The 19,352-nt window shown below is 39.2% G+C and overlaps 1 protein-coding gene across 1 annotated transcript in view; it reads left to right on the plus strand.

The window, feature by feature from the left end:
• The window catches only part of GlyRS (glycine--tRNA ligase), a 192,785-nt gene that overhangs the window by 21,634 nt on the left and 151,799 nt on the right, over positions 1-19,352 (plus strand). The window contains exon 3 of the mRNA XM_090373175.1: positions 8,015-8,117. Coding sequence (XP_090229301.1) covers positions 8,015-8,117 — 103 coding nt within the window. The remainder of the gene's footprint in view (positions 1-8,014; positions 8,118-19,352) is intronic.

The following is a 19,352-nucleotide window of genomic DNA, read 5'->3' on the forward strand; positions in this document are numbered from 1 at the left end:
CCCCGATCAAAAGGAATATCCGACCGATTGTGTCCTTCTCTTATTGTTCTGTCCTAGCCTAAATTGTTCGCACCTCCTCGCCAGTAGCCATAGCCACGTTCGGCCCGTAGTCTCCCACGGTAACCTTTACTTGTTACCTTGACTACATTTAATCCCCTTGCCTGTGACCCATTATCTAATTAGTATTTGTGGCCAGTACTGTTCCGCTGCCCCATATTGCCATTTCCTAATCCTTATTTTAAATAAATCTCACTCTTTTTCTAAAATATTAAACGTGTAAGATTTTTCATCTTACAGTGTACACCTAACATTAGTGTACATGCATGTATACTTGGATGTACACCAGTGCTAGGAGTTTGGTAAACAAATTTAATGAATTTGAGGTGCTGGTCAAAACATCAAAGACAGATATTGTTGTGATATCAGAGACATGGTGTCACACAGATATAAGGAATGCAGAAATGGAATTTGGGAAATACAATGTGTACAGGAAGGATAAACAGGATAGGAAGGGATGAGGGGTTATGCTATTAGTTCAGAAACGCAAAATCCAAAGAAGTACAGCCAGTCGACATGGCTGGACAGTGCAGTGTTGAGTCAGTTTGGTGTGACATAAGCACTGGGAAAGCAAAATTCAGAATAGGAGTGTGTTATAGGCCTAATGACTCTGATGAGTATAATAAACAACTGTACAGAGAAATAGAATGGGCCAGTAAATCAGAGTGTCTTATAATGGGGGATTTTAATTTCCCAGATATTGACTGGAATTTGTGGGTTGGTCACTCACACACTAGCAAGGCTTTTGGGGATTTATTGGATGATTGTTTTCTACAGCAGCATGTTCGGAAGGCAAATAGAGGGAATAATACTCTTGATCTGATTATCAGTAGTGATTCTTCATGCATTATGAATCTGCAGATAAAGGAACCACTAGGTGGCAGTGATCACAGTGTGCTGAAGTGAGATTTACTCAAAGAGGTAACTACCATCAGGGGTAAAGGGAAGAGTTTTTGCTTTCATAAAGGTGACTACATTGGGACCAACTGATGGTGTTGGTTCAAAATGGGAAGCATTCAAAGAATTAATCTTGGAAGCTACAAGGCTTTTCATACCAACTAAGAAATATTGTTCAAGGTTTAGGCCTAAATGGATGTCAAATGAAGTAATGAGACATGTGGCAGAGGAGAAAAATGTATGTGATACATATAAATTAACATGTGACACGGACGCTTATGATAGATATAAGCTGGTCTGTAACCAAGTCACAAAGGAGGTTAAGCAGGCAGGCAAAGGCCGATTTCTATAAATCTTTGGCAAAGGATGCAAAGAAAAACAGCAATGAGTTCTTTACTTATGTAACTCTAGAAGGAAGGGGATGAATCAGATTGGTCCAATTGATGTTGATGGTTCAACTCTTGATGATCCTGCTCAGGTAGCCAACAAATTAAATGAGTATATTGCATCTACATGCTCAAGAAGGGGAATGGCGGAGGTGAATTAAACTCTGGCAGTGAGCTAGATGATTTTGTAATAACTCAGAGCAAAGTGGAGGAGAAATTGTTGAAGATAAACATAAAAAAGGCACCTGGGGCAGATGGGATCTATCCAGTTATATTAAAGGAGGCGGCAAAGTAAGTAAGCAAACATTAGCCATAATTATGAGAGCTTCCTTGGACTCGGGATGTACTCATGGACTGGAGATATGCAAATGTGACCCTAATTCACAAAGGAGGATCAAAGAGTGACAAAAGTAAATATAGACCTGTTAGCTTAATTTCTGTTCCAGGGAAATTAATGGGGCACTGGTTAAAGAAGTACTGCAGGATCATCTAGACAAGACTTCAGTTATAGCTTAGACACAGCATTGGTTTGTTAAGGGAGAAGCCTTGTCTGACCAATTTGATTGGATACTATGATGTGGTCACAAAGGAGCTGGATGCAAAGAATAATTTTGATATTATATATTTGGATCTTAGAATGGCTTTTGATACTGTTACACACGGAAGACTGCTGCACAAATTGGAGGCAAATTGCTGCTATGGATAAAGGAATGGTTGAGTGGGAGAAAACAGAGTGATCAGTGGACACTGCTCTTCATGGACTAATGTTATTAGTGGAGTCCCCCAGGGTTCATTATTGGGTCCATTATTGTTTTCAGTATCTATTAATGGTATTGATGATAGTATATATCGGGCTTAATGTCCAAGTTTGCTGAAGATGCGAAGGTTGGCAGGGTTATTGATGACACTAATGACAGTATGCTGCTGCAACAGGATCTAGAAAAGTTGAGCAGATGGGCTGAGAGGTGCCAACCGAAGTTTAATATTGACAAATGTAAAGTACTGTATATGAGAAGCAGTAACCCCAGAGTAACATATCAACTCTGTGGTTCTACACTGATAGTGGTAGAGAATGAAAAGGACCTGGGGGATAATTGTGCAGTCTGATATGAAGTTTTTTGAGCAGTGCAGATGGTCTGCAAGAGTAGCTCATGGTGTCTTGTCAATGATATACAGGAATTTTTCTAGCAGGGATAAGAAGGTGATTATCTCCTTGTATAAGGCAATTGTCAGGCCACACCTTGAGTACTGTATACAAGTGTGGAGGGTTCATTTTAATAAGGATGTAGAGCTGCTGGAACAAGTACAGAGAAGGGCAACAAGATTAGTGAATGGAACAATGGGTTGCTCTTACAAAGAAAGGCTAAGTTTTGCAAATTACAGTGTCTGGAGACTAGGCACCTGCGAGGTGATATGATTGGGGTATAAAGCCTTGAATGGTTTGAGCATGCTCAATGCTGATGGGATTCTTCCTCTTGCTGAGAATAATCGCCTGAGAGGACATAAATTCAAATTGAGGAAAGGTAGTTGTAGTATAGATGTGCAAAGTTTGCCTTTAGCCAGTGGGTGGTTGATTGCTATAACAAACTTCCATCTGCCGTTGTAGAGTTCGATAGCTTGAATAGATTCAAGGTAGAACTAGATAAACGTTTGGAGCGAGTGGATGGGTAAAATGAGAAGGATTTTTTTTTTTTTTTTTGGCTGATGCTATATAAGCTTGTTTTGTTACATCGTGTGCCTTTGCTAATGCTAATAATAATTTTAAAGGTGCAACTTTAAAACAGTTTCTTTGTAGACTGACTGGACAAAACCTATTGGTAACTCTCTAGAAGATATCTGTATCAGTTAGTGTGTGTATATACACACACACTCATGAGCCAAAACATTATGACCACCTACCTAATAGCATGGCACTGATTCTTTAAGACTGCAGGTGTTCTCAGGTACCCTGGATCAGCTGGAAAGAAGGACATTCTAGAGTTTGGCGAATTCTGCATTTCGCCATTCCCACAAATGTTCAGTGAGATTCATGCTGGAGAAATTTAGCAGCCGTCGGAGCACATGAAATGCTTGAACATGTTCCTTGAACAATTTCTGCACAGTGGGACCTGGGACACAGGATTTTGTATTAGCAGTAGTTGAGGCCTATGATGCAAGAAAGCAAGCTTATACAGCATCAACCAAAAAAAAAAAAAAAACCTTCCCATTTCACCCATCCAGTCACTCCAAATGTTTGTCTAGTTCAGCCCTAAATTTATTTAAGTTATCAACTTTCACAACAACAGATGAAAGTCTGTTCCAGCAATCAACTACCCAAAGAAACTGTTATAAACTTCTGCACATCTATTCCACAACTGTCTCTCCTCGATTTGAATCTATGCCCCTCCCCCCCCCCCCAGGTTCTTAATCTGACCAAGCGGAAGTATCCCATCAGCATTGAGCCTGCTCAAACCATTCAAGGCCTTATACAACTGAATCATATCACCTCGCAGGTGCCTAGTCTCTAGATGCTGCAACTTACAGAACTTAAGCCTTTCTTTGTAAGCACACCCCTTTGTTCTCCTCACCAATCTTGTTGCCCTTCTCTGTACTCGTTCTAGCAACTCTACATTCTTCCTAAAATGAGGCCTCCAGACCTGCATGCAGTACTCAAGGTGTGGCCTGATTATTGCCTTATACAAAGGGATAATCACCTCCTTGTCTCTGCTAGCAAAATTTGTATATATCATTGACAAAACTCCATGACCTGCTCTGGCAGCCCCGTCTGCACTGCTCAGAGAACTTCATGTCTGACTGCACAGTTACCTCCAGTCTTTTTCATTCTCCACCTTGCTGAGTGTAGTACCATACAGTTGGTACCTATCTCTTGGGTTACTGCTACCCATATGCAGTACTTTGCATTTTTCAATGTTAAACTTCAGTTGCCACTTCTCAGTCCATCTGCCTAACTTTTCTAGATCCTGTTGCAGTTGCATACTGTCTTTACTGTCATTAGCAACCCTGCCAACCTTTGTGTCATCTGCAGACTAGGACTTTAAGCCTGATATACCTTCATTGATATCATTGATTAATACACAAAACAAGTGTATTTATCCATTGCAGCAACTTGCCTTTAATGCCATACCTCTCTAATTTGTTCAACAGTATCAAAAGTTTTCCTGAAATCCAAGTATATGATATCAAAATTATTTTTTGCATCCAGTTCCTTTGTGACCACATTGTAATATCCAGTCAAATTGGTCAGACAAGACTTCCCCTTAATAAACCCATGCTGTGTCTGAACTATTACTGCAGTCTTGTCTAGGTGATCCTGTATCACCTCTTTAACAAGTGACTCCATTATTTTTTCACCGGAACAGAAGTTAACTAAGAGTTCTATAATTATTTGTCACCATTTTCGCCCCATTTGTGAATTGGGGATGCATTTGCACATCTCCAGTCAATGGGGACCTCCCGTGACTCTAAGGATGCCTCCTTCAATATAACTGGATAGATTCCAGATGCCTGTTTTATGTTTAACTTCAAAATTTTCTCCTTCACTTTGGCCTGTTATTACAAAATCATTCCTTCTGGTGTTTAAATAAGTAAAGAACTCTTTGCTGTTTTTCTTTGCATCCTTTGCCAAAAATTTCTTGTAATCTGCCTTTGCCTGCCTAACCTCCTTTGTGACTTGGTTACAGACTAGCTTATATCTGCTGTTGTCTTATGTGTCGCCTGTTAATTTATGTGTGTCCCATGCATTTTTCTTCTCTGCTATGAGCCTTATTAATTCATCTGACATCCATTTAAGCCTGAATCTTGAACAGTCTTTCTTAGTTGGTATGAAAAGCCTTGTAGCCTCCAAGATTAAGTCCCTGAAGGCTTCCCATTTAGAATTCAATGTTGGTAACATCGTCAGTTGATCCCACTGTATAGAATTTAAAAACTGTCTGAGACTACTATAGTTACCTTTACGAAATCAAAAACCTTCCCCTTTACCCTTGATGGTAGTTACATTTTTAAGTATATCCCACATCAGTTTGGTGAAACTCAATCAGTTACTGTTGACATTTCAAAGGCTTTTGATTATGTTTGGCAAAAAAGTCTTCAAAATAAACTTCCATGTTGTGGATTGCTAACTGTTTTCTGTAGTTGGGTATTCATTCAGTTTTCTCTCAGCCTGCTCACTGCTGATGATGGCAGACAACACTGTCCTGTTAACTTCTTCACTGATGCGGGCAGTTCCATTCCCCACAATTCCATTCTTCCATTGACTGGAAATCCCATCCATAGTTTTGCTGATAGTGCATTTCATTTCAACTTCTCGAATGTCCACTATCAATTGTTTAAATGCCAATCTTTCTTGGCATAAGCACATCACATATTGCTTCCTCTATATCTAAAACACTAGGTTTTCTCTTTTTCTCTCAGTGTTACTTTTCTTCTAAACAACTACTTGCTCTGCACAATTCTCAAATCTGCCTTACCACAGAATATTTTTCCCCACATCTGGCAGCAGTGTCCCCAAAACCTCTCTCAGGCTTCCAGACTCCATAAAAGGACAGTTAAGTTAATTAATGACCCATCTCTTACAAAGTCTCTCCACTCTTTGTTTCACAGACTTTTCTCTGTTTCTGCTACATGCCTTTTCTATAGCTACTTCCATGAACACTGTTCTTTGTTCTTCTAAAGTAGCTTCTATAATCCCCCCCACTCTTCCAAACCAGTCTAAACACTTGCCTTAACCAGTTAACATCCTTTCACTGTCCAACTTTAAACTCACACAGAGCCAACTTTTCTTCTTCTTCTTCCTCATTTATTCCTTCAACTTCCATTTTCTGGAACAACCTCCCCTCAGACATATTTCCTGAAAATTACAATCTACAGAAATTCAAGTCTAATATAACAAGTATCATCTTTCATCTGAAACTTTAACCCATGTGTGGTACTAAGTAATTTAGGTTCTAATACCTTTTGTATTTGGGGTTTTCATGTAATGATATATATTTAAAAAAAAAACATATGACCTCTTTGGAATTTAGACAGGTTGGTTGTTTTCTTTGTCTACCTTTTTATATCAACCTTCTAATTAAGCATCACTCTTTTGTCGTCTTTCCTTCTCTCTCTCTCTCTCTCTCTCTCTCTCTCTCTCTCTCTCTCTCTCTCTCTCTCTCTCTCTCTCATGTATATGTCTGGCCTGCATATAGGCATGCACATAAAGGACATATTGTACTCCATGACAGGTTTTCTCCTATTAATACCAGATGGTCTGTAAATAAGAACACTACTATTTTGAATAATTGCCAATGTAAATATGTATAAGTTATTTGAAAAATAGTTCATAATTTTTTTTTTCTCTATTATTATTATTGTTTCAGAATTGAACATAGAAAAAGTACTGTGAACCTTACAGTGAATAAGTGGATTGAAATTATAAACTGGCATGCAAAATATGAAAATGCTGTAGAAGTTGCACGTCACTTCAAGAAGTTTTGTGGTTATAAACCACCCACAATAAAGACCATAGAACAAATTATGAAAGTGTTTGAAGTGGGAATAAGCACAATCTACTGAAATCTGGTAGACCTTGTATCTTAAAGATGTCTGATAATTTGTAACCTGTAAGAGAGGATATCAAAAGAAGTCAAAGAAAGTTAAGTTTGGAACTTAAAATACATAAAACGAGCACAAATAGAATCATAAAGAAACTTAAAAACAGGGTTTATCATTCCATGTTGCTACAAAGTATGAATGAGGACAACCCACATAGAAGATTGGAATTTGCTAAACAGTTATGGACTGATGAAGCCACATTTAAATTAAATGGAGCTGTTAATCACTGTAACTGATTATTACTCTCTTAACTCCCATTTATTCTTCAATGGGGATTTAAATGCTTCTGGCTTGACAGTCTAGGCTAGGATTCGGACTGGAGGAAGCTACCTGACACTGCTTCAAGACAAAATCATTTCATTAATATAGTCCAAAATCAGTTTTTATCATTGCTTTTTTTATGCAATGATATCAGCTCACTGCAAAAACTGTTGGTAGATTCTTGGACACAAAGTTCCCAGGTTATTGGATCAAACAGCTGTGTTCCATTGAATGTTCACTAGATTTTAACCTCCTGCAATTACTTTTTATGGAGATTCTTAAAAGATAAAGTATTTAGTAATAAGCACACCCCCTACTCTCATGCTCAAACTTCGGCTATTAATTTTAAAAGAATTTGAGAACATTCCTGAGGAATTGTGCCTTGCTGTGCATCACTGTGTTCAAAAGATTATAATTTTGTACAGACTAAAATGGCATCCATAATAAAACCCTGTCCTGTGTAATTTTTTTTTTTTTTTTTTAAGTTTATATATACCTTTTCTATTATGCTAGCAATAATTAAAATATATATTTAAAATATTGTTATTTATAGTCTAACATGTTTCCTTACTTATGGACCACCTTGTATTTCTGTTTATCATTTGAACACCATCTATAAAATCCTTTTATGAGTTCACTTGATTTCATAACTTTATCAAGGTTTAGGCGGTAAAGAATTTTGGAAGCCTCTATTTATCTAGTTTTGTGACCGTTATTTCAATATTAAAAAATTTTTATTTAATAATAAATTTTATTAATGAATTAAATTATTATTATTATTTAGTGTAATAATACTAATACTAATCTGTATATTTTATTAGGAGTTGGAATATGCCTCTCCTGAACTTGGCTTTGACAGAGCAAGAATGGAGGATCTTCTGAAGCGAAGATTTTTTTTGGATCAGTCATTTGCTATTTATGGAGGTTAGAAAAAAAAAATTGAAATTGCATTGCATTTTTTATATTTTCTGAAACTCTCATGAAGTAATAGAAAACCGAAATGGCAGTACTGTTAATGGATCTCCACTTCTTTTAATTATCACAAGAAAAGTAATAGTCAACTAGTTTCCTTGTGATAGCAAAAAGAATTATATTCCTTGGTCCCTGAGGCTTGTCACAGATATTCTTTCAGATATGAACTTACTACCCGGGTATCTAAATTGCCCCAACACATACATGTACCCCCGACATGGACATCTGTATGTAGTGGGAGACCTTCCAGTGATGCTGGTGGGCTTCCAGATTATCATCACTGGGATCCAGTGCACACAGCCTAGGTTCTGGGCTAACATCATAGGAATCGGGCGTGTGTGCCATGCACTGTAACCTGTGGAAATTCTGAAAGGGGGATCAGGTAGTTGAGGGGCCTGGCTCCAATGCACCACTTTGGCTCCTGCTTTGACAGATGGTCCTGGGATGGCTTGCCCAGGATCCATCACCTAGTTGGTACACTTGCAAGGGTCAACTGTGTTGATGTCACACCCCATATTCTCATGGTCCAAGAGACAAAATTCAGGCTGATGGAGGTGCAGGTGTGATGTCTGGGTAGCCCCTGTGTCCCACTCCCGAGCATATTTCTTTCTTTCCAGGTAGTGGACATCCCATTTGGGCTCCATGGCAGGTGGGGAGCCCAGGCACTGAACCAAAAAAAAAAACACATAAATCCTAACAATCAAAACTTTTCTTCTGGGCCCCGACACGGTCACTACCAGATGCTAACACAGCTGATAAGAATATCACCAGTGCAACAAAATGGCCCAGAACCAATGGAAGAAACACCAGTAAATATGCTGCACTTCCTGGTAATTCATTCTACTTCAGAAAAACCCATTGGAAAGATGTTGCCCTTCTTTATTCAGAAAGATCTGGAAGGGTTGGCAAAGTCACCAAAATCAGTGAAACTGTTACTTTACAATCCAGTGATACTTTAATAAAAACAAAAAATGAAAATCTTTCAGAACAGCTTCTTCCAGCCACCTCTGTCAGTGGAATTCCAATCACAGTTACCACTCATAAGACACTGAATTCATTTTAGCATTTTAGCATTAGCATTTTTAGCATTAGTAGAGGCATTTGATGCAAGAAAGCAAGCTTATGCAGCATCAGCCAAAAAAAAAAAAAAAAAAAAAAAAGTAACATAAATAAATAAAAATAACCACTTCCACTTCACCCCTCTGTTCGTTCGAAATACCTGTCCAGCTGAGCCTTAAACTTATTTAGGCTATCAACTTCCACGACAAGGGATGGAAGTCTGTTCCACCCACCAACCACCCGCTGGCTAAAGGCAAATTTCCGCACATCTATCCTACATCTGTCTTTCCTCAATTTGAATTTATGCCCTCTCAGGTGATTTTTCTGAGCTAGAGGAAGAATCCCATCAGCATTGAGCATGCTCAAACCATTCAAGGCTTTGTACACCTCTATCAGATCACCCCGCTGGTGCCTAGTTTCCAGACACTGTAATTTGCAAAACTTAAGCCTTTCTTCGTAAGAGAACCCCTTTGTCCCATTCACCAATCTAGTTGCCCTTCTCTGTACTCGTTCCAGCAGCTCTACATCCTTCCTGAAATGAGGCCTCCAGGCCTGTATACAGTACTCTAGGTGTGGCCTGACCATTGCCTTATACAAGGGAATAATCACCTCCTTATCCCTGCTAGAAAAATTCCTATATATCATTGACAATACACCATGAGCTACTCTTGCAGCTCGTCTGCACTGCTCAGAGAACTTCATATCTGCCTGCACCACCACCCCCAGGTCCCTTTCATTCTCTACCACTGTCAGTGTAGTACCACAGAGTTGATACGTTGCTCTGGGGTTGCTGTTTCCCATATGTAGTACTTTACATTTGTCAATGTTAAACTTCATTTGCCACCTCGAAGCCCATCTGCTCAACCTTTCCAAATCCTGTTGCAGCAGCATAGTGTCAGTAGTGTCCTTGACAACCCTGCCAACCTTCGTATCGTCTGCAAACTTGGACATTAAGCCTGATATACCATCATCAATATCATTTATAAATACAGAAAACAATAAAGGCCCCAATACTGAACCCTGAGGGACTCCACTAATAACATTAGTCCACGATGAGCAGTGTCCATTGATTACCACTCTCTGTCTTCTCCCCCTCAACCACCCCTTTATCCATAGCAGCAACTTGCCTCCAATGCCACACTGCTCCAATTTGTGCAGCAGTCTTCCATGTGCAACAGTATCAAAAGCCTTTCTAAGATCCAAGTATATAATATCAAAGTTATTCCCTGCATCCAGTTCTTTTGTGACTGCATCATAGTATCCAATCAAATTGGTCAGGCAAGACTTCCCCTTAACAAAACCATGCTGTGTCCTAGCTATAACTGAAGTCTTGTCTAGATGATCCTGCAGTGCTTCTTTCACCAGTGCCTCCATTAATTTTCCGGGAACAGAAGTTAAACTCACAGGTCTATAATTACTTGTGTCAGCCTTTAATCCCCCTTTGTGAATTGGGGTCACATTTGCACATCTCCAGTCAATGGGTACCTCCCCTGAGTCCAAGGAAGCTCTCATAATTATGGCTAAGGGTTTGCTTACCTCCTTTGCTGCCTCCTTTAATATAACTGGATAGATCCCATCCACCCCAGGTGCCTTTCTTGTGTTTATCTTCAACAATTTCTCCTCCACTTTGCTCTCAGTTATTACAAGATTCTCTAGCTTACTGCTAGAGTTGAATACACCTCTGGCATTCCCCTCGCTGAATAACTCCTCATGTGTGAATGTCGATGCAAAATATTCATTTAGTTTGTTAGCTACCCGAGCAGGGTCATCAACAGTTGACCCATCGATCTCAAGTGGACCAATCTGATTCATCCCCTTCCTTCTAGAGTTTACATAAGTAAAGAACTCTTTGCTGTTTTTCTTCGCATCCCTTGCCAAGGATCTCTCGTAATCTGCCTTCGCCTGCCTAACCTCCTTTGTAACTTGGTTACAGATCAACTTGTATCTATCATAGGCGTCCGTGTCACGTGTTAATTTGTATGTATCCCATGCATTTTTCTTCTCTGCCATATGCCTCATTAGTTCATCTGACAACCATTTAGGCCTAAACCTTGAACAATATTTCTTAGTTGGTATGTAAAGCCTAGTAGCTTCCACGATAAGTTCTTTGAATGCTTCCCATTTTGAATTTGCTGTTGGCAATATCATCAGTTGATCCCACTGTATAGAATTTAAATACTGTCTCAGTCCATTGTAGTCGCCTTTACGAAAGCAATACCCCTTCCCTTTACCCCTAATGGTAGTTACCTCTTTGAGTAACTCCCACTTCAGCACACTGTGATCACTGCCACCAAGTGGTTCATTTATCTGCAGATTCTTAATGCATGAAGAATCACTACTGATAATCAAATCAAGAGTATTACTCCCTCTAGTTGCCTCCCGAACATGCTGATGTAGAAAACAATCATCCAATAAATCCACAAAAGCCTTGCTACTGTGTGAGTGACCAGCCCCCAAATTCCAGTCAATATCTGGGAAATTAAAATCCCCCATTATAAGACTCTCTGATTTACTGGCCCACTCTATTTCTCCGAACAGTTTCTTATTATACTCATCAGAGTCATTAGGCCTATAGCACACTCCTACTCTCAATTTTGATCTCCCAATGCTTATGTCACACCAAACTGACTCGACACTGCACTGTCCAGCGATGTCGACTGGCTTCACTTCCTTGGATTTTATGTGTTTTTTAACTAATAGCATAACCCCTCCTCCCTTCCTATCCTGTCTATCCTTTCTGTAGACATTGTACTCCCCAAATTCCAGTTCTGCATTTCTTATATCTGTGTGACACCACGTCTCTGAAATCCCCACAATATCTGCCTTTGATGTTTTGAGCAATACCTCAAATTCATCAAATTTATTTACTAAACTCCTAGCATTGGTGTACACACAAGTATACATGCACCTGTTCTTTTTCTTAGCTACCCTAACACAACCCATGTGTTTACTTGTACCCCAATGATTCCCAGCAGTCTCTGAAATATCCTGCATCTTATTTTCCAGGCTGCTGATCTCTGAGTGGGATCTGATGGAAGTGTCAGAGGAAGAAAAAGAAATCTGTTCTGAACTTAAGCACGAGGAGTGACAACCTAAAAGAGAATATTCGTGTATAGGGATGAGAATCTAATACCCACAAAAAATTTCATCCTTACTTTCAAGTTGTCAACATCTCCTAATTCCATCACTACTGGGTACCTGCACTGCCCAGTAAGGCCATACATACCAAATCCATTATGATGCTTCGAGTGTCAGAAATATAGACGCTTGTAAATGGTCTATCATGATACTCTTGCATGCACTCGATGTAACTCAAAGAACCATAATCATGGAATTTTCAGCTACAAAATCTATCTCCATCATCAACTGCCAATAAGAACACCCTGCATACTCGTGAGCATGCCAGCAGTGAATGAAGAAAAGAGATACAATACAGACACAAGAGCTAAACGTATCCTATCAGAAGTCAAGGAAAGCAGTGAAGCCAATAAATGGTAGTAAGCCAACATATGCTGAAAAAGCTGCAGGGAAGCATTCTTTTGAAATGCAAACTGATATTACTATTCCACCAAGAGGGTCAATTACATCATTTTCACACAGTTTATTGAGCTCACAAAAGTCCACTCAAAAAATAGTCAGCTGCCACTCTGATATCCATTACCTCTACCAAAACAAAATACAGTGGATTCCGGTTAATCGGGGCAGCCATTTATTTGGGGCAAATCTTAAAAAACAGAAACCAATTGAGAAAATAGCCAGAGTTTACTTCGCTTAATTGGGACAGCATGTCGTTTAATTGGGGCAGGAGACCGCAGCACTGGAGATTACCCTACGATTGTCTCCGACTGAACCACGTGGTTCGGTTGAAATTCTGGAGGTCACAACCATAGAACAATAAAAACAATTAGCAGTCACCTGTTTATTGGGCTTTTCTGTTAGTGAAATCTATCATAAATGGACAGTAAACTCAATCTTACCGAATTTGCGATAATACCAACAGCTGGAATTCTGTGGGTTATTATGGTGAAATGTGTTTATACTTCCATGAAATCTTCAATCATATAAAAAAATTAAATTTCAGATCTTCTCTTTATTCCTATTTTTAAAGCTTCGTAACTCGTTACTCCGTTTTCACTTGCGCATATTGTGTTACTTGCAATTTGTGTGTTCCGTGTTCTTTGTTATTGATTGCTTATCTTTTTACTGTTTTAAATTTTAATCCCCACCCACAAATGTCAGTGAACAGAACTGTCAACTAGTTCGTATGTACGTATTACAGTACGTATTAATTATTCCAATTATCACATATATTCTTCTGATTTTCACGTATCATTTAATTTTTTAATTGGTAAGGTAATAAAGGCTAAATTTGTGCTTAATATATCTTTACTTTTATAGCCTGTGGATAATATTCCTCCTATTTTCACTAATTAGAATTGCTGTTTAATAGAATTAAAATTCAATTCACAAATGTGATCACAACGACCGGCGCTTACTGCACATCATGTAGTGAACGGTACTTTACTATGTTGAGTTCGTCGTAACGCGATTTGATTGTACAGTGAACCAATTGTAAAGGGGGGGTACATTGTATTTTTAACTATTTACGTGAAACTTCGGATAATTTGGGCAGCCGCTTAATCGGGCCAAAATGCACTAGTCCCGATGTGTCCCAAATAACCGGAATGGACTGTAGTAAAGAAAAAAACTAAAAAAATCAGAGGAGCCACCAGCAACGCAAGAAAAAAATGGATGACAAATACAAGGATCTACCAAATGACTCAGTCCATGAACTCTTTGCCAAAGAGAAAGAAATGGACACAGAACAACATACTTTCTTTCCAAAAAAGGACAAATCCAGGTATGAGAAAACAAAGCTTTCAGATGGGCCCAACAAATCAACAAATTCTTACTGCATAAGAATTTAAATTCTTATACTAGAATTGTGAATTCCATTGAAATAGTGATGACATCAAGACCCTACTGCGTAAGTACAAGCCAATCTGTTTTCTTACAAGAGACATATTTAAGGCAAATGAGGACCCTTTTGTAACTGTTCTATTATTCACAAACACAGAACTGGGGATGGGCCTGCCCATGCAGGAGTCACCATTCTCATAGGTAGCCATACCCCTTTCACGTTACCACCAGCTTAGAGGTGGTAGCAGTTTGAATAATAGTAGGGTTTCTTATAACTTTCTGCTCCATCTATTTGCCATTTAACGACATTCCCCAGGCAGACCTTGATAAACTCATTAAGCAATTGCTGTCTCCTCTTCTATTACTAGGGGATTTCAATGGACATAATACTCGGTGGAGTAGTGATGACAAGAATGGAAGAGGTCAGTCTATGGAGTGTATGATAGAAAAGATATGGGTTCTAACACCTTTTTCTGTATGCCTACCCATACACTTACTGCATTCGATCTCTCTGTATGCTCTCCTCTCCTCTCTGTTTGTACTTGGAGGGTTGAAGACAACCTTTATGGTGGTGATCACTTTCCCGTGATATTCACCCTTTGTAGTGGGAGACCATGCCGCCTGTCTAGGAAACCATAGGGGAAGATGGATCATGCTGATTGGAATGCCTTGAAACATCTGGCAACATCTAATTCCATCACAGATAGTATTGTCTAGACAGCAGAATTGCAATTCCAAAGACATCAACCTGGTTTCTTCCATTTTAAAACCAAGATAGAATGTAAAATTCATGGTCGCAAGAAAAGCTCGAAACAAGGCATGCCGAATATTTTGCCATTATCTCACCACAGATAATCTAATAGCTCTCAAACATGCATGTGCCAGAGCACATTACATTAGATGTCAGAGTCGGAAAGAAGCGTAGATCCACTTCACATCTTCCATCACCCAGACGGTATCACCTAAGCTTGTCTGGGAGAAAGTCTAAAAAATGTAGGGCAGGTACACATTGCATGCTATCTTAATCCTAGAACATAATAGATATGCAATTGCAAACACTCTAGGGCAGACATTTACTAAACTGTCTGGGGAAACATCTTACCCCGAAGTTTCTGGTCCTCAAACAAAAGTTGAAAAGCAACATTTGAAGTTGTCTTCCAATAACTGTGAGACCTACAATCAGCCTTTCACAGAATGGGAAATGAAAGTATCACTATCTCTATTCCAAGCAAATGTCGTTGGGCCAGATCTCATCCATTATGAGATAATCAAACATCTTTCATCTGAATCTATGGATCAGCTGCTTTGTCTGTACAACAGAATCTATCTTGAAGACCATTTTCTGGACTCCTTGAAACTGGTCTTCAATATAGTGCTTGCCTTGCCTAAGCCAGGAAAGGATCCAAAAATTCTGAACAATTATCGCGCAATTGCTCTGGCAAGCGCTTGTGCAAGATCCTGGAAAGGATTGTCAATGCCCGCATCATGTGGTATTTAGAAGCAAATGCCCTCCTTTCCAGGATAAAATGTAATTTCTAAAGGAACAGGTTGCCACTCCACTGTTTAATAAGACTGGAAAATTCAAGTGGTTTCCTCAAACACCAGCACCTGGTGTCAATTTTCTTTGATATGAAAAAAGTGTATGTCATGGCTTGGAGATTTGGAATTTAAAAGATATCTGTAGCCTTGGTGTTAAGGGTCACTAGCCCTTTTTTTTTTTTTTTTTTTTTATTTATTTTATTTATTTTTTTTTTTATTTATTTTATTTTTTTTTTTTGTTAAACTGCTTATTCCATTTTCATGTGGAGTTCATTCTCCCTTGACCTTTTTTTCCCAAGAGGAAGGTCCCCAATGTTCGGGTCTGAATGTTACACTTTTGGCTATCAAAATTAATTCTATTGTTACCCCCTTTCTGGAGTTTCGTCTAGTTAGGACAATATCCAAGCCCTCGGCAACCAGGGGTTTTTCGACACTTGGCCGCTGCAGCTATGGACTGCGTTGTGTTTTTTAAATTGAGGAATCACTTGGTGTTACTCAATCCCACATAAATCCTTTTCTTATTTCTACTCATTTCTTCTGGTGTGTTTAAAGATATTGGCAGAGAGGACGAGACATGTAATAACACAACATTTATTAAAGAAAATCATGTATACAGTACACTTTCATCCTATCTGGTTATTAATGTAAAAAAAAAAATATATATATATATATATATATATATATTTCTTCCAAGTTCATGCTCATAATAAGAACATGATTTATTTAGGGTTACAATATTGTGTTAGCAAGCATCTTTATAGTATTCTATATTCTAACATCTCTGGAACTATGCGTTGATTAGCTTTGTTGTTTAGCATAATAATATTAGCTAATAAACTACACTGCTCACAATACATATTAACATAAAGCAGAAGTTTGGGAAGCCGACCGGGCTAGCCGAGTGGGTAAAGTACCTGCCCGGCAACCCAAAGGTCGCGGGTTCGATTCCCGCCTCGGGCTTGGATCAAAGTACAGCAAAAACCTTGGAAGGTGCAATATGGCCACAGAAGCCGATGCGCCAACAACTACCAAATCAAAAAAAAAAAAAAAAAAAGAAGTTTGGGTAACAGAAGAACCCTAGAGAAAATACTTTTTGGTGTGTTGTCACTTTCCATTACATTTAACTATCTTACATCTATCCTATTGTGGACGTTCTCACTCCCTCTAACTCCTTGGTCTGACATTATTTTGCCAAGAGCCTTCTGTGTGATTAGACCGGGGTTCAAGCCTGTCACCACCAAATACGGAGGATGCGGAAAGGTCAGTGAATGACCACCGCATATTCCCGGAGCAATATGGCCTTAGTTGCTAATGCTCCTAAAAACCAAATAACATAACAGCCTTGTGTGTAACCCAAACAATGAGAGTTATTTCCATTCATTATTAAAATAACAGAATTTTAAGTTTGTAGGAAAGAAGCATTTGGTTTAATCTAATTATTCTATTTCAGGCATTTTCATTCACACAAAAGAAACAGCTTGCTTACCAGGCTCAGTTGTTTTCTCCAGAGATATTTCTCCTCTCAGTAGAACACTAGGGCGTTGTCTTCTCTGGACCCTGAGATGTTCTTTCAATTTCTTCTTCTCCTTCAGCTTTTCTTCTCCCTTTCCCTCTTGGTGCCCTTTGAACCCCTTATATATTGTCTGGTGATCTCATCTTACGTCACAGCCTCAGATTCACCAAAAATGCCCATTTACTCTCTGACGTTGCCTTTTTTGGTAATCGTTCCAGGAAATCATCTCTGTATCCTGTCTCCACTGCAGCAGTAAAACCCCTTTAAGTGCCTCTGTAGGTGTGAGAACCCAGGGACTCTTCTCTCCTTCCACCCACGTTGTTCATTTTGAGTCAATGCTTCCTGTGCTTCTCTGGGCTAGTGTGGCTTTGGCTTACCTCCCCCCCCCCATAGGTTGTTCATTTTGAGTTTATACATTAAAGCCACCTCTGTTCCTTCAACAAAAGTAAAGTCTGGTGATCTCATCTTACGTCACAGTGTCAGAGTCACCAAAAATGCCCATTTGCTCTCTAACGTTGCCTTTTTTGGTAATCGTCCCGGGAAATCATCTCTATATCCTGTCTCCACTGCAGCAGTAAAACCCCTTTAAGTGCCTCTGTAGATGTGAGAACTCGGAACTCTTCTCTCCTTCCTCCCACGTTCATTTTGAGTCAATGCTTCCTGTGCTTCTCTGGGCTAGTGTGGCTTTGGCTTACCTCCCCCCCCCATAGGTTGCAGAGAGGCACGTGACAGCGAGTGACAGTGCAATTAAATAAATAAATAAATCTTTACTGTGAAGTAGAGTTACAGCACAATATAAAAATGAATTTGAGCTTCAGCAAGCAGATTTCATCCTAACACTCATAGTGCGATAAGTAAGAAGCTTTGCATCACCAGCGTGCACGTTATCCACTACACCAGAAAGCACACAATTCCCATACACCCTCACTTTCTCCCTGAAAAATAAGATTCTCTTCCCTTCTTTTATTAAACACTGTGGGTTCCAAATGAGTATAGTTCTGTAATTTATCCTAAATATCCCAAGATACTGTATTAATCATTTAATGGTTAATTAGTTCTGCTTAATTCATCAAGAGATATGAAAATTCTCGGTCTAAAACTATTACTTAACAATTTCCTCTGACTGTAAACAGTATCCTCTTCATTGATGACGTTAGTATCTTTTTATGGTCATGCAACATGATGGTCATTGAAAGGCAATTGCAGCATGCCATTGATCGTGTCAATTCTTGCGCATTGGCTGTTGGTTTCAGGTTGTCACCTCAGAAGACCATCTGCATACACTTTTGTCGCAAACGAAACCTTCACCCTAAATCAGAACTAAAGCTTGGAAAAACATCATTCCTGTAGTTCCTGAGATAAAATTCTTGGGCCTTGTATTTGATAAGTTGTCATTTCTGCCACATATCTGTTGGAATTTCTACCACATCTCTCTTTAGTTTGCCTCTATTGTGCACATGTCCAATCTAAATTAGATTGTTGGTCTCAAGTATATACATCTACTAGAAACAGCATACTGCAATGCTTAGACCCAGTCCACCATCAAGCCACCACATCTGCATTGCTATTGGAGCATTTAGAACATCTCTGTCCAAAGTTTATACATTAAAGCCACCTCCGAAATTCTTGCCAGACCAACGTATGTGGACATCCGTTTTTGAGCCAGAGTGTTAAATTTCACAACGCCCATCAGGCTGCCAACTGTCCCTTTGTTGTTCATGTCCAAGAGCTGGTTTGAGAGTTAACATTATGGTAGACAATGTTGCCCAGTCACCAATGCAACCCCTTCACCCTGGCATGCCCACTTTCCACCATGCAACTTCACCATTAATAACAGAGGAAAGGCCAGCAGTTCTCCATCTGTCTAACTACAACTTTAAGCTGCCCATCAATCTGCTTACTCTGATTTCCTGCCTGTCTTCACTGATGGCTCAAAATCAGAATTATCAGGAGATCTGCTGCAGTCTTCCCAGATGCCATCTGGAAGACTGCAGCAGATGTATACTATAGAACTAGTGTGGGCCACATTAAAATAATAATTATGAAAGGCGTATAGTATACACTGATTTTTTTTTTTAAGTGCATTACAGGCATTATCAATGATGAGATACTATCCTCATCCAGTCCTGTCCAGGGTTCAGGACAGATTATATTCT

Source organism: Mastigoproctus giganteus, chromosome 5 (genome assembly GCF_048544385.1).
Source record: "Mastigoproctus giganteus isolate SK-2022 chromosome 5, ASM4854438v1, whole genome shotgun sequence".
Classification (NCBI taxonomy): Eukaryota; Metazoa; Arthropoda; class Arachnida; order Uropygi; family Thelyphonidae; genus Mastigoproctus; species Mastigoproctus giganteus.